This window comes from Panthera pardus, unplaced genomic scaffold, assembly GCF_024362965.1.
Source record: "Panthera pardus isolate Hobbes unplaced genomic scaffold, ASM2436296v1 HiC_scaffold_7, whole genome shotgun sequence".
Classification (NCBI taxonomy): Eukaryota; Metazoa; Chordata; class Mammalia; order Carnivora; family Felidae; genus Panthera; species Panthera pardus.
Genome location: NW_026527002.1, coordinates 18329555 through 18350579, shown reverse-complemented (window position 1 = coordinate 18350579; position 21025 = coordinate 18329555). Strand labels below are relative to the sequence as shown.

Sequence of the window (21025 nt, the reverse complement as noted above, 5' to 3'; positions counted from 1 at the left end):
TAAATAAGCTAAATAAATAAATAAATAAATAAATAAATAAATAAATTGCTTTGGAAGCTTCTTTTATCTTTACACCCCCCCCCCCTCCGCCCAAGATACAGGTTAGCAATCATACTCCAAGCTTATGGCCCCACTGATATACGTCCGAAGGGTCTCATGACTGAATTTTTCCTGAATGGTAAATAAATGACCTTTTCCTAACAGCAGCTAGCCCCTCAAGGTCCTGGAAACCATGTTTCCAAAATATCTGAGAGATGTAAGCTATCCCTAAGCCCTTCCCAAACTGAAGGTATATATAATCACTCTTCACAGTCCCAGTGCAGCTCTTTCTGTTCATGGGTCCTGTCTCCATGCTTTAGTAAAACCACCTTTTTGCACTGAAGACGTCTCAAGAATTCTTTCTTGGCCATCAGTAGCAAATCCCAACACTTTAAATCATTATCAAGGAGGAAAAGAAGGAACCCACCTTCTACTTTGCAGTCAAATGCATCCCCTACTTCATCTCCTGGGGGTTTAGAGTTAGCCTTTTGAAGGTCTTCTTGAGCACTCTCAATGCTATTATAAACCCATTGTATGGAGTCTTGCTGGAATGAGGAGGGGAAATGAAACCTTAGAAATATTAGTGCTTCTTAAAATGTATATCCATTTCATAAACCTGCTTTAGGAGGATTGACAATCTAACTTATTCTTCTAGTTTTTTTAAAGATAACCAAATTTAAAAGAGACAGAAAATCAACATAAGAGACTAATAAAAAGTCAATGGCAATTATATTGCTTAACAAACTAATTTTTTAGGATTGAAATTTTATCTTCCAAAGATTTTTCTGAGTTTTGTTTCAATTTATTTACTTTGAGAGAGGGAGCATGCAAGCAAGCGTGGGAGGGGCAGAGAGAGAGAGCAAGAGAATCCCAAGCAGGCTCCGTGCTGTCAGGGTGCAGGCTGACTCAAGACTTGAACCCACGAACTGTGAGACCATGACCTGAGCCAAAATCAAGAGCTGGATGCTCAACTGACTGAGCCAAGCAAGAATCCCTTCCAAAGATGTTTGTAAATAAGATGTATTTCCCAAGTGTCTTACTTAAAACGCCTCAAGTATATCTTAAAGTAAAATTTAAATTCCATTTTTAAATAAATAAATGTTAGATGGACAGTTTTCTGAAGAATGAATCATTTATCAGGATATAAACCATTTAAATGCTCTCCTACCACCTATATTTTGATCCAATTAATGTTTTTTTGAATCAAACCAATAAGAAAGTTGAAAGAACATCTTTCACTTCATTGCGTTCCCAAGTGATGTAACTATATTTTTACCCTTCCATATCATAACTCATCCTATTTTTAATTAAAATAGCAGTTGCAGTCTTATCTAGATAAATGAGAGAGAGGAAATGGCTACCAAGTAAATGCTTTCAGCTTTCCATCACTTGAAAGTTTACTCCTTTCTTAGGTAAGATGATAAATTGAATTGCACTACTGAAGTGCACTACAATTTCCATTCTCCATTTTTGCATGTATTAACTTCACAACTGTGTTTAATTATTATATTGCTATACACCGTTACAATGCTAGTTAACATTTGATCAGTCAAATACATCTTGGTAGCCTGTTGTGGTCCCTAAGGAACCACACACTCTGGTATCCACACCTTGGTGTAGCTCCTTCCCACACTGACCTGAGGCTTGGTCATGGGATCTGATTTTTCCAAGCATGATGTAAATACAGTTGATCGCTTATAATATCCCCTCTTGAAATCCAGATGCCATGCAGGAAGGACAATCTGCTAGACTGGAAAAGGGGGCCATGTGGAGGAGCTCTGGAGTGGAAGGCCATGAGGAGGGGAGGTGCAGAGCCCAGCTGTTCCATGCAAAACTTTGCTATATCAGTGCCTTCACAGGAGCCAACACTCAGTCACCCCGCAGAATCAAGAGAAATAATCAATCACTGTTGTTTTAAGCCAATAAGTTTTGGAACAGCCTGTTTTGTGGCAATGGATATGGGATACAGCATGTTACTCACTGAGTGAATTTTTCTGTTTATTGCTTTTCTTAATCATGTTACTAACCAACTTCTCTCTAGGAAGACTGTCAAGGAAAATGAAAAGGAATGAAACTCAAATCAGTTTGGCTACTTGTTAAAATTCTGATTGAAGGGGAAAGGTTTGATAATTTCAGAAGTGTCTTTTTAAAAAAATTCATTCAATGATATAGTTCAATAAATATTTGTTAATATTGCCAACCAGAATAACCTATGAATCTGTGCGTGAATTCCAATTTGCTACGCTAGTTTGACCTTATTAACAAGCAAAATTGAGGAGCTCAGTTTCTTGTAGGTTCAGTATTTTATAGGCTGTCAGTCCTGGCCTATGAGAAAATAACCATTGCTCTTTCTGGTTTGGACAAGTCATATTCTCAAATCTGGAAGAGTACCTGACTGCGTATGGCAGAAAAAATACAAAGCCTCTCCTCTAAAGTTGCTTTTGCATTTAGTTGATTAATTTGAGAGAATTTTCTCTTATAGCCCAATATTCACTTGTACCTCATGGGATAAGCTTTGCTTATAAATTTGGATTCTAATTTTATTTTTCTATGGCACTTGAAATTTAATCAGAGGATAGTGGTTAGAATTTTAAGCAATGACAAGTACATTTTGGTATTTTCTTTAAAGAGCTAAATCCAGTAACTTAAATAAATATATACAAAACTCAATCACAGACCCTAAAAAAACCTTCACAGACACACAAGGACCATTACATATTCTAAAGTAATAGCAAGGGTCAAAAAAACAAATCAAACCTTTGGATTTCAATGTGATAAACATTTAGGTATCTGAAAACTCATATCACAATGCAAATGAAAACACCCCAGAGCACTTGTTAAACAGGTGATAATACTGAAACAATAAAATGCAATCATTTAAGCAGAATTGATCATGATTAATTATGCAGATAAAACAATCATCATGAGATTTACAATGATGTGCTTAAATGTGAACCTAAAAGTAGAAACCATCTTGTGTCCTTCCCTGGGCTTCCTCTGCAAGTTTGCAGCGAGACCCAGATAAGCCAAGGGCAGCTTACCTTCACTGGTCTCCTGTATTTCCTGCAGGCTGTGACATGTGCAATGACACTGGCATGTGTCTCCTTGCTGACATTGATACCATTTACTTTGATAATACACTGTCCAGGGTGAAGACCAGCAGCTGCAGCCACAGTCCCTTCAAATAAAAATGAGACAACGGCCAAAAAAATAACTTTAGGAATGAGATTCATTTTTATCACATATACAATATGGAAAGCCATTTTAAAACATAATAAGAGATCTAGCTAGTATGTTCTTGATAAACTTGGTTCTGATAGTAATGCCTTCTCAAAATTTTTCTACTTTTAATCTGGCCATTCAAACAGTGACTAACAGAATATTCTCTCATACCCCTGAGAATTAGTTTGAAGGAATACTTTAGATATTTTTTCACATTTTTTTAAGTTTACTTATTTATTTGAGAGGACAGAAACAGCATGAATGGGGGAAGGGCAGAGAAAGAGGGAGAGATAATCCCAAGCAGGCTCCGTGCTGCCAACGCAGAGCCCGATGCTCAAACTCATGAAACCGAGAGATCATGGCCAGAGCTGAAAGCAAGAGTTGGACGCTTAACCAACTGAACCACCCAGACACCCCTGAAGGGATATTTTAAAGTGACCTTTACAACGCTAATCAGTTATTTTCCCTTTCAAATGTCTCATCAGTCTTAATATTCTACATATACAAATATAAAAGCAAAATGAGAAAGCCAGAAATGTATGCCCTATTTACCTTTCTTTATAAAAATCTCTAAATATTAGAAAAGTATTCACTTTCATTTATTTTTCTCAGTAACATTTATTGCAAGGACATTTTTGAAATTTGTAATAGTTTATAAATTTCAGTCTTATTTCTTTTTATTTTTTTTTAATTCAACTATAATTAACACATAGCATTATATTGGTTTCAGGTGCAAAATATAATTATTCATCAATTCTATATTCACTTTCATTTTTAAAAATGCGAACAGTTAAAAGAAATTCTTTAAAAAAATCAGTCAATTAGCAACTACCATTGACTGGCTCTGCTAAGTAAAATAAGCATTCAGGATATCTACAAAGGGTCAAGGAACCACAGAATTTGTGAAGAATAAAATTAATCAGGTAACATCAACTGTCCATTTATTTGCATAGATATAGACTTAAATATGGAAGTGGCATATTGCTCCAGTGAGTTAAAATTTTCAGAAACTTTCAATTATTATTATATGATGTTCCGAGCCGATCAACACTTATGCACCACCATTAATAAATACAATGAATATAATTAATACAAATGATTACAAAATTTATGTTAGAAGAGCCTCTCTTTATAAGCAATTTCTCCCATGAAGGAATTATTAAACATTTTAGAGAACATAATTTATATTCAAGAAGACAGTATGTATTTTTCTTCTCATTAACATTCACTCCCAGAAATACTAAGTGGTTTTTCTGGATTAAAGTAGGTCTTGGAGGGAAAAGAGACACTCCCCATTGGGAAAATAGCCTAAAAAAAGGCACCGAGTCGAGAAACAACCTGGACATTTGGGAGCATGTGAGCAGTTGGTATGAGCTTAAAATGGGAGTGTGGGTGAAGACTCTGGAGAGTGAAGAGGAGCCAGGTTTCGAAGTGTCTGCACACTTTATGTGAACACCTAACAGCCTCAACCTTACTATCTACGCACGAGGAAAAGCATTTGAGAATTTTAAGCAGAGAAGTGACATGACCCCCAGAACCGAGGACGAATCATTGGAACTTAAGTCAAAAATCAAAATCACAACAAGCATCTACTGCAATGTTCCAGGCTAGAACTAAAGTAGCATTGGTTACAAAAGGGGAGAATGAGATCACGTATTTGATGTCTCATGATGGAGTTCATGAAGAGGCTACAGTCCCCAGGATCACTCCTCTGCTTTTGGACTCAGTGCTGAGTAAATAGAGTCATTTCAATAAAGAGAATACAGAAGGCAAAGCAAGTTCAGAGAATAGATGGAAAGTCCACTTGGAAATAATACTGAGTTGTAAGGTGCCAAAGGGGCATTTAGGCGAGAGTTTTAATCAATAATTAAATCTAGGGGTGCCTGGGTAGCTCAGTTGTTTAAGCATCTGGCTTCGGCTCAGGTCATGATCTCACCACCCCTGAGTTCGAGCCGGGTGTCAGACTCTGTGCTGACAGCTCAGAGTCCGGAGCCTGCTGTCTGATTCTGTGTCTTCCCCTTTTTCTGCTCCTCCCCTACTCGCGCTCTGTGTCTCTCTCTCTCTAAAAAATAAATAAACATTAAAAAGTAAGTAAAGAAATAAAGAAAGAAAGAAATCTAGACTATGGAATTCAGGAAAGAGATCTAAGCTGGAGATAGAGATTTAAAAATCTCCAGGAACAGGATCAATAAGATTTCTTACAGAGAACAAGAAGGTAGAGAAGAAAAGAGGGAGCCAACAGTTAAGCGGTTGACAGATGAAGGGAGCTGGCAGAGGAGAAAAATCTGACAAGTGCCAACTTAGAAATCAGGAGATGAACATTTTCAGCAAACAGGAGTAGTCAGTTTAAACAAATGCCACAGAAAAGCTCAATTAATATGAAGGTTATCAATGTCTACCGTACGTTCCAGTGAAGTCCATGATAACTCTATAAGACAGACTTTGGAGACATGGGTGGAAGATGAGGAGAGATGTCTACAGCAATGGGCTAAAACTAAAATAGGAAGTGAAGAAGCACAGCTGAAAACACAGACTAGCATTTCAGGAAGTTAGGTCATGACAAAATAGAAGTTATTAGAGCATTATTCTAGGGCTGAGCTTATCAACCTTGGGTGTGCATACAAATCATCTGAGGGTATTGTTAAAATGTAGATTCTGACTCAGTATGTCCTGCGTGGGTCCTAAGATTCCACATTTCTTTTTTTCTTTTTTAAAGTTTATTTATTTATTTTGACAGAGAGAGAGGGGGGAAGGTGAGTCAGAGAGAGAGGGAGAGAAAGAATCCCAAGCAGCCACACTGCTTCCTGTGTGGAGCCCGACACAGGGCTTGAACCCACGGATTGTGAGATCATGATCAAAGCCAAAACCAAGAGTTGGATACTCAATTGGTGCCCCGATTTTTAAGAGTTTTTTTTTAATATTGTTTTAGAAACATATTACCATTGAGCTAATCAAGTAAAAATATGATTGAGAAACTTCATAACAACATGAGCATGCACGTTCTGAATATATTTTTGTTTAGCAAGCAATATCCATACATTCTAAAAAGCTGTTTTTACAGGATGGGTTTCTCACCTCTTCCTACTGCATGTACAACCGATGGGCCATATCCTCGGATCTGGAATCCAAGTCCCTCAGCTGAATCTGGGATCTTCACTGTCCTAAAATCAATCAGAAAACAAGGTGAGAAGACTTTAACATGCCACACAATTGGTTAAAACAATAGTGTCCATTCCTTTATTCATTCTTTCAATAAATATTTATTGAAGGTCTACTGTGTAAAAGACACTGACTGGGCTAGAAACCAGGAGACAAAAAGGGTGCATGCTCTCACAAAGGCACACAGCAGCCAAGCACGAAAGACTTCCTCAACTGAGCACAGTCATTTGCATGGTACGTGGTGAATAAGGAACAGGCTCTGGGGTCAGACAAAACTAGCTCTAAATCCTCATTTAAGTCACTAGATAGTTGAATAACTTGCATGAACGCCTTCACTTCTCTGAGCCTGAGTTTCCACAAAAAGATGATGGTAAAACTTACTTTGCAGGGTGTCAGTGGAGATTAAAAGAGAAATCTTTGTTAACTGCCCTGCACCATGCTATGAACTAGTAGTCACTTCAATAAAATGGAAGCTTCTCTCCTTAGTTTACTGTTATAAAGAAGACAGTGCACTGTGACACTTCTTTGTTAAAAGTAATAAAAGAAACACAGAATTAATACATTTCTACCCGTTGGGAACTTCATCAAAGAACAACAACAAAAAGCTAGTTAAAAAGATGTGTCAAACATTACACCAAAATAATTTAAGAATGTGATTAACTTTAGCATTTACTCAGTGAAATTTTGAAAGAAGAGTACATCAAAAGGAGAACCTGAATAACAAAAGAAATATTTTCAACGAATCCCCACGGAAAAGAAGATGAAGGAAAGGAGAAGAGGAGTAAACTGTTAGGACAACCAGTGAGGGATATCCAGTTTGGTACTAAGAAGTGAGCTACTCCACAGAAGGAAGCCAGAGATCAGAGAGCAACAATGAAAAGCAGAGAACATGAGATAAGGCAGAACATCATAACAATAAAAATGAGTATCGTAAATTGCAGTCCAGAGCAAAGACAAATGAATACAATGCAATAAATTTTGATGGATAGCCCTTATGCCCAAGAAATAAAATTGTTTCCAAAAGATGATGAATTAATCATGCAATAAATGTCGGCAGCCCTTCAAGGGCACGTTAGACATAGTCTGAAGTTACATACAGTGGAACTTACTTAAAGCTTATAAAATAGCCACTGGAGCACTTTGGGCAACACTGCGCCTGGAACACTTGAGAAAGCCACAAATGTACAGCATTTACACCTCATGGCAGAGCCTGGTACTGCTATCTGAAATATAACCTAGGCAGGCACACCAGCATCGGTGATAGAAATGTGAACTGTCTATTCTAGGAAAACTTGAAAGTATTATTATGAATTAGATTATATACTAAGAAGTGATCTGTGCATTGCTGGAGTATAGGTCAAAGAACTGATTTGTCCTTTATCCTTAATTATATACTTTTTGGTGTAAAAGGCTCTATGCACTTCCCTTGAATAGCACTTTGTTACTAGTATCTTTCAAGAAAAAAAAAAAGACACATGAAAATGGAAGATAACTAAGGAAAAGAAAAAGGAATAAATACATTTTCTAAGCGTGAAGCAAAAACATAGAAGTAGCCCATGCTTCTATATATTATGAATAAGATTTCACTTTTGCTGAAATGACCTAGAGCTTTCAGGCCATGGTGAGTTATTATTGCTTTTGGATTGTGAGGAATTCATAACAGTCTCTCAGTTCTTTCTGAGCAAGGTCTTCTATCCTTCTAATATTGCTAGGGAAGGTTGACTCTAATCTTCAAGATTATTATATATTTCTTTAAAACTTTTGTACAAAACACTATGAAATGCATTTTGGTCTTATTCTGGGACTCTCTTCATAAAATGATCTTTGGAAAATACGCTTCCTTGCTGTGACCACTATATTGTCTATTAAAGGAAGAATTAAATTCATACAAATGGAACATTCCGTTTCTTGGAGGAAGTAAGTGCACTAAATAATCTGCTACAAAGCTTTTTGAAAAACCCTTTGATGCTATGAAGTGTAAAATACAGCTAGATTCAAAGCAAGACTTCATTTGTATTTACCTCTCATATTTTTGCCTTTTCTACCCCCAGACTGGAGACTACATCAAGTATAAGTAGCTATTGTAAGAAAATATGACAGAATGATTTATAGGAATCTTATATTAGCATAAAGACATAAAGGAAAAGCTATCGATTTCAAGCAAATTAAAAGTAAAAGATAAAAGATGAATATTCTTTTTTTTTTTTAATTTTTTTATTTTTTAATATATGAAATTTACTGTCAAATTGGTTTCCATACAACACCCAGTGCTCATCCCAAAAGGTGCCCTAAAGATGAATATTCTTAAAATAGTTTTGAAACAAAATATAAGATAGGCTCCTGATGTAATAAATAAGCAGTGAAAAAAAATGAAATGAGAGAATAGGTAAGCATCACAGATAACATCACTGGAGTACACACTATGTGCTGAACAGATAACTAAGTTCTTTATTAACCTAAATTTATTTAATGTTCTTAGCATCTTCATGACATAGATACTCTTCTCATCTCCATTTTTTTTAATGGATGGATGGGGGTGTTGAAGCAACACAATAAGCAAGCAAGTTCTCTTCTCATCTCCATTTTTTTAATGGATGGATGGGGGTGTTGAAGCAACACAATAAGCAAGCAAGTTGTGGAAGAGAAGCTTGAACCTGGACCAGAAATACTGGGTTCCAGATACTGTATGACAAACACTGAAGGAAGAAGTCAGAGGACACAGGTTCCAATGCTGCTCATCTAGTGGCTAGTACTGGGAGTGACAATTTGCCCCTATCTACTTAGTCTGAAAGTTGAGGGCTTCTGAAGTGATCTGACTGCTGAAATGCCTAGGACCAGTGAATCAGTAGTTGCAGGGTTAAATCAGGGGGTAGTAGGGCCATGGGGAGGACCTTTATGTTTTCTAATGACTGTTTTGGACTATTACTCCGTTATACCCTTCTAGTCTGCCCTTTTCCTTTTAAGCGACCTCAAAGTGTCCAGAGGTAAGCAACTAGGTGAGCCTTATCCCAGACAGGGTTGGATAAAGGGGGAGTAATAGATCAAAATTAGGTTTAGAGAGAAGACATTGTTATGGTTATTCTCTGCCCTCCAGCCCAAAGTCTTCCTAAATTAGTAATTTTAATGAGTCATCTCACTCTTTCCTTGTAAGTTTTAGCAGCAACCTGGCTGACTTAATGCTACAGAATCTATCTCATTGCATCACATTTCAACTCCTAAGATAAAGAGTGCTGCCAGCTATTGCTGAATATATATATATTAAGGCAGGGAAGAATACTATACTACACATACTAAGAATATTTTCTTAAGCAGTTAAAATAAACCTTTTGTTTTTAAAGTGGTAATCTTCATTTACCTGAAAATTAATGAAGTTGTTTATCATTATTAACGAATGATATAATTACATTTTAAACAGTAATTTTGATATAATCATAGTACTTTAAATAGACATGATGCTTAGACCTTGATATGCATTATATTGATTAATTACTTGGTTAAACAAATCATGGAAATGTGACACGGGAACACTAGACCAGAAGTGATTTGTAGAAGAAAAGCCAACATCTTCCAACAATATACATAATACCCTATTAATTTTAAAAACAGATCATAGGGGCGCCTGGGTGGCTCAGTTGGTTAGGCGACTGACTTCGGCTCAGGTCATGATCTCGCAGTTTTGAGCTCGAGCCCCGCATCAGGCTCTGTGCTGACAGCTCAGAGCCTGGAGCCTACTTCAGTTTCTGTTCACCCCTTCTCTCTCCCCCTCCCCTGCTCACACTCTGTGTCTCTATGTCTCTCAATAATAATAAATAAAAGTTAAAAAAAAACTAAAACAGATTATAAAGCACAATCCCATTTTATAAACAAAGGATTGTGTAAATCTGCATCAGTACTTAGAAAAATCAACTGTCTGAATTTCAAAAAAATAACAATGGTTATTTATGGGTGATATGATTATAAGAAACATGTCTTTATTTAGAAAACTCTATCCTCTAAATTTGCTATAACCAACATGATTTTTTTCTAATCATAGGTAGATGGATAGACCTTTTTTTTTTAAAGAATGGACATATTACTAAGTACAAGCGCACACACACAAGTGTACTTCACCAACTTCACCATTTCTTATAAACATTTAATGATAAATGGTATCAACCAACTCATAGACCTGAAATTCTTAGAGCTGAACATGGGGAATGCAGTTCTTTATTATCAATTGTTCTACTAATTTTCTTCACTTATAATCAAAGTCAGCCCAACCCAGACCAGGAAAATTTGGGCCACAAAAATAAAGCATTATTTCCACTGAAACTACCTGATTTGAGTAGCAAGCATTAGTATTATAAGCAAAGCAGTTTTTCCCAACATTTAAATACCAGTATTAGTGATGCTGGTAAGGTTTAAATGTTCTAAGCAACAAGATACTTAATTCTTGACATGTACTTAAATTTTCTATTTTATTCATTTTTGTATAATTTTTTTAAAAATCCCACATGAATCATACAACTTACTCCCTTGGCTTTGTGCTCACAAGAACTCTTAGTGGCTTTCTGCTGTTTAAGCATGATTTCAGGAAGCAGTCCACTTCATTGAAAGGTCTCATAAAAACTAGGTCACCATTAATAGCAAAAATCTTTTTCCCAACTTCCATGCCAGCCATCTAAGAGAGAAATAGCAAAAAAAAAAATTATATTTTAATAAGGAATCTATTTTTTTTCACAGAATTAGAAACTGAAAAGACCCAGAACATACAGATTTTTGACATTTTAACACACCTGCAATGTTTTTATACAACTTCACACAACAGAACTGTGGGGGAGATAACACACTTATCATTCTCTTTGACATAGTTTTAAAGTTGATCACCCATTTGTACTGAAACCCACCCCCTTTCTTCTATGTTTTAACTTTGTACTCCTCCTGTGACCCTCTTTCTATTGTATCTTATAGTTCTTTTTCTTATTTCATCCTTTAAACTACAATCAAACACTAGGTTAATTTTTTTTTACTGGGTTTTCTTTTTATATCCAATTAACTCAGAGAGGTTCAACCTCTATGTGGCCGTCAATGACAACCAAATATGCATCACCAGCATGATATAGCATAAGTATCTTCAGGGCAGGAGAGGAATGGCCTGGAACTCAACAAAAAGAGCTCCAAAAAGCCCAGATTGCCCGAGGCTGAAAAGATGACAAGGAAGACACTATCTCTCCAACCAGGCCACCATTCTTAACCAGTTCTACTGCTTATAAACTACATGCTGCTTTGATTATCAGCTAAATGATGAAAACCTGGCAGAGGATATTTAATTAATGGCATAAACAGATGAAGCTGTGCCCTAAGAACACCCTCAGAAAATGTCTGGGAAAAACATTTCCTTCTCATAGAAAATTACTAAAAATAGTCATTTGTTGGCCAAGCCCACTAAGTATGAGTTGACCAGAGTTATTTTGTTTGAAATTAATGCGGTGTACATAAAACATTGTCTTGCATGAGTCTGTGTTTTGGTAAAAGACAGAAACCTTGGGCATTAGCAGATAGGAGGATGGATGGCAGTTTACTACCAACTTTAAATAGATTCAAAGTTTAAAGCCATGTTTCATTCATTCTCACAGGCTTTATTTAAGATTTATATATTTAGACATTTTCTTGAGGATTAAGGCATTGTACAAGCCAGGCAGCAAGGTGAGAATATTTTAAATCTGATATATTTAGGATATAACACTCCCAGTAGGTTCCATGAGGACAGGAAATTTTATCTTTTGTTCACTGCTGTATTCCCAGAGACTAGAACACTGCCTAGCATATAATAGGTACTAAATAAATCATTCTGAATGAATGAATAAATGATCGGGAGATTCCTCTGTTTAAAAGGCTGGTGAGGTGAGAGAACATCAATCAGCATTAACCTAATGAGAAAAGAAGTCGAAGCATGTGCTCTACTGATGAAAGTCATATTTATGAGTCAAAAGTGACAGGTAAAGAAAAGACCTAGCCCTTGATCTAGTGGAAGAGTTATCTCACATACATAATACAGCCCCACTGGATGCAGTCTCCACAGCATTCCAAGCTAGAAAGATGCACAGGGAAGTCCCAGGGCCATGGAATGAGCCCAGCGGCCTTCTAGGATGTCATGAAGTTCATAGCTATAGATCCTTACAAAATCTCCATCCAGCTTTCTTTGAGTGCATGGACTCTGTCACAAATCCCAAGAGCATCTCGTAGAACTTCAGAATAAGATCATTCAGTAACACTATTTTCAACAAAGATACTGAAAAGCTGATTTCAACTTGTTTGGAACTTCTATATTTTTTAAATAAAAATGCTAATTTACATTACCTCAGCATTAGACCCCTTTTCTACCAACTTTATTATTGGAACTTTATTTTTGTCTTCTAACCCAAAACCATAGCTGCCTTCATTGGATTTAATCTGAAATGCAAAATATTAACATTATTCATAAAGCAACTACAAAAACAAGTACAAATTAAACAGAATAAAAGAAGAAAACTTATATAGCATGTTAACTTACCAATAATGATTTGGCTATAACATTTTCCACTACTTTTAAATCATGTTTCATAAGTCGGTGCTTCATATTTGATCCTTCCATTTCCTCATCCGCAAAAAAACGAAAAAGTAGGGGTTCATCTTTGAATTCACTTTTCTCAAGGACTACAAAAAACAGATTCAAATTGTTCCAATTAATCCAAAAACCAAAATTATTTTCCATACTCATAGACATTCAGTGAACAAGTTACATTCACAGAGATCCCTGCGATACTGTTCTATTTCTACACCTTCAAGCTGATGTTTCCTTTAAGTTACTATTAGCTAAGGATTTTGAATTTTTGAGTATTTTTTTCAATGTTGAATTTTTTGTACTTACCCGTCTGTCACTTTCCAGATTAAAATCCAAATTTAAATAAAAGATTATATTGAATCAAAATATGTATGCAATCCAAAACATAGAAATCTACAGTGTTTTGAATTTGTAGTGAACATTTGGAATATGTTCTTAATATCCTGAACAATTATGGGAAAATTCAAATGGGTAAATGTTACTCTTATGTGTGTGAGCAATTCCCACTGTGGTCACTTTTGTTCCAACACTTCAAACCAGAATTGTATCTTCTGGGTGAAATGTGATTTTAGTTTCCACTAATTCTTAGTTCTTTTCTGTTTAAAAACATTTTTCTCAAATATTCTTATTTCAATAAAGGTCAGTTTTTTCCCTTTTATCTGAATGTTCATATTTCCACCCAAAGTCCCTAAGATTCCTGGCGTGCCCTGAGGATATAGGGTTTATGTTTTGTTGACCTTTTTAAAAATAAGGCTAGGGGCACCTAGCTCTGTGGGTTGGGCATCCCACTTTGGCTCAAGTCATGATCTCTTGGCTCTGGAGTTTGAGCCCCATGTCGGCCTCTGTGCTGGCAGCTCTCAGCCTAGAGCCTGCTTCGGATTCTGTCTTCCTCCCTCTCTCTCTGCCCTTACCCCAACTCGTGCTCTGTCTCTGTCTCTGTCTCTCTCTCAAAAATAAATAAACATTTAAAAAAATTTTTAAAAAGGCTAAATATTGATAGAATTTATATTCAGTGAGATCCTGACAGCTGGCAAAATGTTTTCAAAGAGGAATCTTCTCTATTTCTATTTATCTATCCTTAGTACTTTGAAGCGCACTTGTTGGAACAGCGGGATTCATTGAACCGGGAAGCTAAAGAGAAGATAATGGTCCCATGGCACTGTAGAAAGTTTGTCTTTATGATGAAACAGACCTCCGGGTCTGGGATTGATTCTGGGTGTAACATTGGGAGAATTGCTTCCACTCTTTGTTTTTTTAAATGTTTATTTTGAGAGACAGCGTAGGGGAGAGGCAAAGAGAGAAAGAGAGACAATTCCAAACAGGCTCCATGCTGTCAGTACAGAGGCCGATGCAAGGCTCGATCTCACAAACTGTGAGAGCATAACCTGAGTCGAAATCAAGAGTTGCTGCTGAACTTACTGAGCCCCCCAGGAGCCCCTGAGAAGTTACTTAAACTTTTGAACCATAGTTTCCTCATCAGTAAAATGGGGGCAATAAAACCTTCTTCATAATGTACAGAACTAAAATGAAGTAATAAGTGTGATTACATTGCCATATAGAAAGCAATACAAAATGACTGCTATTTCGGGGCACCTGGGTGGTTCAGTTCCTGTCTCCTCCTCTTTCTCTGCCCCTCCCCTGTTCTCTCTGTCTCAAAATAAATATACATTTTAAAAAATGATAGCTATTTTATTTCATTATTTTTACAGAGTTCCACATAATAACTGTTGACTGGATGATGTATGTATTGATCTTTGAATGGAAGATTGGCTGGCAAATGAAGCTATCAACCGCAAATTAAAAAGTGACACAAGTCACAGTTGACAATACAAATGAGAATACACTTGAGATCAAGTTAGGTCTTGACTATGTGATCTAAGCACTTTCCCAAAATGTACATGGTATTTTGCTCCTGCTGTTTTCCTCCATCAAACAGTCTGTCTAACAGGAGTGAGAAAGACACCAGCAAGGCCAGGCAGCAGTCAAATTGGTTGTGCTTTACCAACATTGACTTTTGTAGAGAAAACTTTTGTTTTTAACTCAGTATTTTTTAAATTCAATACTTTAAAATATGTAGATAAAATTACTGCTCCTCGACGCTTTAAAGAGAAAAACAATTAGAATATTTGAAAGTTTTCAGCTTGATACTATAGTTTTAAGTCCTTATAATAATGTCATTTTCCTCATTCAATAGTTTGTTCTTCATGGACTGGTATTTCTCTTTCACAACTCATACAGTGTTCTAGAGATAGTGGGATATAATGCAATTCCCAAATGCATATATGCTAACCAAAGATGCTCTCAACATCACTGAAACTTTTGCTATCCTTCCTTCTTCGTAAAAAAGGTGATAACCTTCTGAAAGTAACTGACAAACAGGCAGAAGTGTTATCCAGTATCCGTTTATAAACATATAAAAGCAGTGAAAGAGATTGTTTGGGTTTGTGGAATCTGTAAGACGGTATGAACAGAGAGGGAAAACTAAGTCTCATTATTTTTATAAATTTAGGGGGAATGAAGTCATCAAACAAGAAAGAAAATCTTTAATTACTAGACAAAATGAAACAGATTTTTCCTAGAGATTTAGAATTTTATTCTCTGAGATAATTTTAAAAGCATTTTTTCGGGGTGCCTGGGTGGCTCAGCTGTTTAAGTGTCCAACTCTTGATTTCAGCTCAGGTCATGACCTCATAGTTGGTGGGGTCAAGCCCCACGTCGGGCTGTGCACTGACAGTGAGGAGCCTGCTTGGGTTTCTCTCTCTCCTCTCGCCTCTCCCCACTCACATACTTGTTCTCTCTCTCTCAAATAAATAAACATTTAAAACAAATAAATAAAATATTTTTTTCTAAAAAGAACAATAATTACCCACCATACAGGTTCTCATTTAATCATTAAAAATTTTTTTTAGGAGGCGCCTGGGTGGCTCAGTCAGTTAAGCGTCCGACTTCGGCTCAGGTCATGATCTCGCGGTTCGTGAGTTCAAGCCCCGCATTGGGCTCTGTGCCATCAGCTCAGAGCTTGGAGCCTGTTTCAGATTCTGTGCCTCCGGCTCTCTCTCTGACCCTCCCCCATTCATGCTCTGTCTCTCTCTGTCTCAAAAATAAATATACGTTAAAAAAAATTTTTTTAATGTTTATTTTGGGGAGAGAGAGACAGAGAGACAGAGACACAGTGTGAGCTGGGGAGAGGCAGAGAGGGAGACACAGAATCCGAAGCAGGCTCCAGGCTTTGAGCTGTCAGCAAAGGACCCGACGCAGGACTCAAACTCACAAACTGCAAGATCATGACCTGAGTCAAAGCCTGATGCTTAACCAACTGAGCCACCCAGGTGTCCCTTATTTAATTATTTAAAAATATACTGGCATTCAAAAGAACTACAAGTCTGATCTAAAATTATTTCATTTTTTAAAAAAAGCTATTTTTTAAAAAAAACAAAACTTCTAGTTGAAACTTTTGCTTTTTTGGAATCAGTCTAGAAAAACAGAAGGGAAGTCATGGCAACTGGTAGATAATAGTAACTAGATGTAACAATGGCACCAGTGGTGAAATTGAATGCAGATGTGGTGATCCAGCATGGACAAGTGGCAAGACTCACACAGTTTTGCTGGTTCATCTTGAAATGCCTTAATACTGAGATACTCCCAGGGTCCTAACAAAAACAAAACAGTGAAATACATCTGTAAGCTCCTAGGATAAAAATCCCTTACCATGGTGCATAAATCCATTGTCACACAGTCCGACGCCAAATATCATTGCCTCTTCTCTGGTACGGCAATCCCCCTGTTAACCACATAAAAATACACCACAACTTAATAGGCAACTAAAGGCTTTGTTCTGTCTTTAACTCATTTGACATTCCCAGCATGACATTGACAAAGCCATTCATTTATTACACCATACATTACTTTTGTAGGCCCAGAATGTACCTAATTGCTATAGATCTATATAGATTTATAGATAGATATATTTATCCACTTGATTATGAAAATACCTTTTTTTGACATTAAGTGAAAAGCAAAGATTTAATATTTCCTGAGAAAAACCACAGTGTTTAAATATGAAAATATATAAGTTAACTTAAATTTATTGCTACTACAAATGATCCCTTTCTCTTATTTTTTCAATCTTGTACACCAACTGTGCAGCCAGAAAATTACCAAATACTGAAAACACACTAAATAAAATTAATGAAAAATCATTGTGCATGATCTGTGCTATCACTTTCCTGGCCTTGTTCTTTAAGGACACCTAAAGAAATCAACTACTGTCAGATGACTTGTAAGACACTGAAAGTAGGGTGTCTGGCTGAGCCTATACGTGCAAGCTTCTCTGTCACTATCCTGCAGAGAAAATAATCAGATCATACAACTGAAGCAATAAAGAAAGCCCAATACAACCTTCTCATGTTTTTATCTAGAAAACTTCTGGTTTATTCATATTAAGTATGTAATTCATATTAAGAATATATTCATATATACGAATACGTGTGTGTGTGTGTGTGTGTGTGTGTGTGTGTGTGTGTGTGTGTATAAACCTTACAGTTGTAAGTTTTGTGGTTATAAAGTGCTGTCTCATCTTATTTCTTCCTAGTCAGGTTGGCCCCTTACTGTTGCCTGAACTCTGTGCTTATTTTCATCCTTGCTTTCACGCTTCTAATCATTCACCTACAATGCATGTTTTGTATGTTTTGTCCACTCATTTGTTTTAAAGTATCTGTTGTCGGTCCTAACAAGTTATTCTAATATCCCTGTGCCTGTTTCTCTGTTAGATAATAATTCCAGTAAGTAGTAATAAACACTTGTGAAAATAAAATCCAGAGAGTTTAAGTGACCTGTCCAACTTTGCAAAACTATGTATCAGCAGAACCATCATCAGATGCTAGGTTACCGAAGTCCCAGTCCGTTGTCCCAATTTCTACTACATATAATTTCTAAAGACATTATTGTAACAGACCCTTAGGAAAATCTGAAGAAAAAAAATAATTGCAACCTGGGCCAGCTTTTGAGCAGCTTATTCTATTCTTCTAATGCTCACACTTGAAAAGTAAAAAAAAAAAGAAAAAAAAAGCCAAAAAGAGAAATAGTTTGCTCATTGATTTCCATGGAGTCAGAATTTTATTTATTAAGCACCAAATTTTGCTTCAAAACAAAACAACTTTCTTCAGTTTTCTCACAGAGTCAACATATAGTACAAGTTCATGGGAATTCTATGAGATTATAATTTCTATGTGAAACCCTAATTCTGATACCAAGTACAGAACCAATTCCAATGACATGTATTGACCACAATGTTATAAAAGGCTCTGACTCTAGTAAGCCCACTGGATATGTGAATTAGTTTTTATCTAAAGGTAATTGTTTAGTTTAATCTAAAATCTTAACTTCAAAATAGAATACACACTTGCATGAAAGTTCAGTGTATGTGAATAGGTACACTTCAGTGATACTCAAATTACATTTAGTTTTCTTGATGGCTCTCAGTTGATATTTTAAAAATAGGAACATCTTCCTCTTGAGAAACCATATAACATAAAAATCAAGTTTGAAGACTCTGAAGTCAGATTAACTAGATTCAACTCCTAACTCTGCTTCATATTAGCTGTATACGCTTGGCCAATGTATCTCACTGCGTCCTATCTGGGATTAAAAAAAAGTTCCTAAACCATCTCAAAGTTTAAAGCAGCAGTGAAAGTAACTCAGCAACTTCTATTTATCTATTTACCTGTGCAATTAACCAGTCTATCAGTTTGTTGGCCATGACTACAGATTTGTAGGTTCTTAAATGGTAGTCTTTATCTCTACAAAGGAAACAGAAGCCAAAACCATTAAGCAAGAGGACAAGTAAGCGCAGGAAAACATTTCATTTAATATCAGTGTGCAACAGAAGATTCAATACAATCTGAATCTATTGTCCAAATTATGTGCAAATAAAAGAGGTTTACAAGGTATATATAACACTTGAAAACTCCTCCATTAGCTCGTATCAGAAGAGACCCACAATGATATCAAAGCAGGACATTTCTTCTTTGACATTTTCTTATATACCAAGTAGATTATTATTGTTTTATTATCTGATAATAACATAGCTAGAAATATAATATCTCATTAATAAAAGAATAACAAAATAGAACTTCTTCCCTTAAAACAAGATATACTCTACACACACACACACACAAGTCCTCAAAATGTAGAGAATAAAGCAATCCTTTTATTCCTGAATTTTCCAGGAAGGCTGGATTTGCACCAGAAGATTATTCGTTTGGCTCAGCTGCAGTGGCAGATAGCAAGGCTGTCCTGAGGTAAACATGCTGAGAACCCTGTCATTCATTTTGTCTGATCAGAGCACGGACAAGTGACACCACATCCCCAGGGAACCAAGGGAACCAGCCGACTGTACATCAGCCTATCCTTTCAGCAGACTTCTCAGATCTGAGAAATCACTCAAAGTTAAGTTAGATACCAACAAAGTGCTCCTGATCAGAATGGGGCCCCAAGGGCAGAAATCTATAATTCATTCATTTTGCAGGGCTGGATCAAAGGGAAAATGACAGTCTTTTCAAAATGTCAAAAGATCCGAACCTCAAACAACTTGAAGTGATAAATAATTACTAGCTCTGTTCACAGTTCTTCAGCCCCTGTCAGCAATTTACAATTAATACTTACCTCATTTTATCCACTTTCATAAAAAAAAAAAAGTCCCTGAAATATGGTTGAAATTTCTGAGATTTTAGTAATAAAAACACTAGGTTAGCCAGTAATCACAGCAGATTCTTTTTTAAAAAAATCCTTTTAGGGGCGCTTGGGTGGCTCAGTCGATTAAGCATGGAACTTCAGCTCAGGTCACGATCTTGCGGTTTGTGACTTCCAGCCCCACATCAGATCCTCTGCCTCCCCTCGCTCTCTGCCCCTCCCCACACATAAGCCCACACGCTGTCTCAAAAATAAATAAACATTAAAAAACTCTTTTAAAATCTATCTCCATGTTTCTGATACCTCAGTACCCATTTCATTTTGGTTTCCATAAGCATCAATAAGAAGGAAAAGGGTACTCAGTCTATTACAAACCACATGTGGACCTGCACAATTCACCCAAGCAATTTTTCTTTTTGTAAGTGGAGTTCACACATATTAAAAGCATGACTATCATACATTCCATCCGTTTTATGGCTTTTTTTTCCTTTAAATTCTCCCTTGACAACTCATAAACAATTGTCATTTCTAGCCAGAGAACAATTCCTTCATATCAGCTCGTACGGAAGGTAACCTTCTTGATAAGACGTCCCCTACGGCTAAGAGATATTTTCAGAGTACATTTTCTCACATACAAAATGTACCTAGGTACACAGGTGACATGAAAAATGTAACCACTATTGCTTTTTATTAGTTTAGCAGGAAAACAAATTTAAGTAGCCAATTAGTACTGAGTGAAGTAACCATCTTTTAGTACTAAGTTATCCAAAATAATTGCAGGGTGTCTGCTAGAAACCTAGCAGAGAATCCATAAATATGGGTTCGTTTTCACTTCTTTTCACTTCACAAAACTTGTTTGTGAACATGAACAGGGCACTTTCAGAAGTGATGGGCAAGATTCCGTTTCTTCCTCCAGGATCTGCACCATGTTCTCTATAAAACATTAGTGGGCATTCCATGACACATAAACAGCAACTTCTGAATTGTATTGTTTGTTTGTTCTTTAAGCTCTGAGTTTCTTTGGAATTGGAAACCAGAATGAAAAATAGAAACATGGCACATCAAACATTTGGATTCCATAGCCACGAACTGAAAAGCCTCTTCATTCATTGTGGAAATAATACATCCATTTTTTTTTGTTCTATGTGAATATTAAGTTTCAGTTAATAAACTCTGAATGATATCTGCCCATCGGAAATTAGTGTAACATTACACTACATTCTTTAAGTGTATATGTTACAAAAATACAATAATACTCCTGAACGTTTTTATTAGTAACAATAAAAAACTCAGTTTTCTGCTGTCTTTTTAAAGACATAAACTGAAAATTAA

General features: G+C 36.3%; 1 protein-coding gene across 5 annotated transcripts in view; it reads right to left on the bottom strand.

The window, feature by feature from the left end:
- The window catches only part of PREX2 (phosphatidylinositol-3,4,5-trisphosphate dependent Rac exchange factor 2), a 292133-nt gene that overhangs the window by 138093 nt on the left and 133015 nt on the right, over positions 1 to 21025 (bottom strand). For 4 of the 5 annotated variants that reach the window (XR_008419975.1, XR_008419974.1, XR_008419973.1 and 1 more), the window contains exons 14-21: positions 18726 to 18801; positions 16712 to 16784; positions 12953 to 13095; positions 12760 to 12852; positions 10932 to 11080; positions 6337 to 6422; positions 3081 to 3217; positions 467 to 584 (exon numbers count right to left, since the gene is read on the bottom strand). Coding sequence is in view for 2 of the 5 variants with exons in the window: in XM_053896466.1 (XP_053752441.1) it covers positions 467 to 584; positions 3081 to 3217; positions 6337 to 6422; positions 10932 to 11080; positions 12760 to 12852; positions 12953 to 13095; positions 16712 to 16784; positions 18726 to 18801 (875 nt within the window). In the remaining 3 variants the exon portion in view is untranslated. The remainder of the gene's footprint in view (positions 1 to 466; positions 585 to 3080; positions 3218 to 6336; positions 6423 to 10931; positions 11081 to 12759; positions 12853 to 12952; positions 13096 to 16711; positions 16785 to 18725; positions 18802 to 21025) is intronic. The other variant, XM_019453224.2, reaches the window with a different exon arrangement.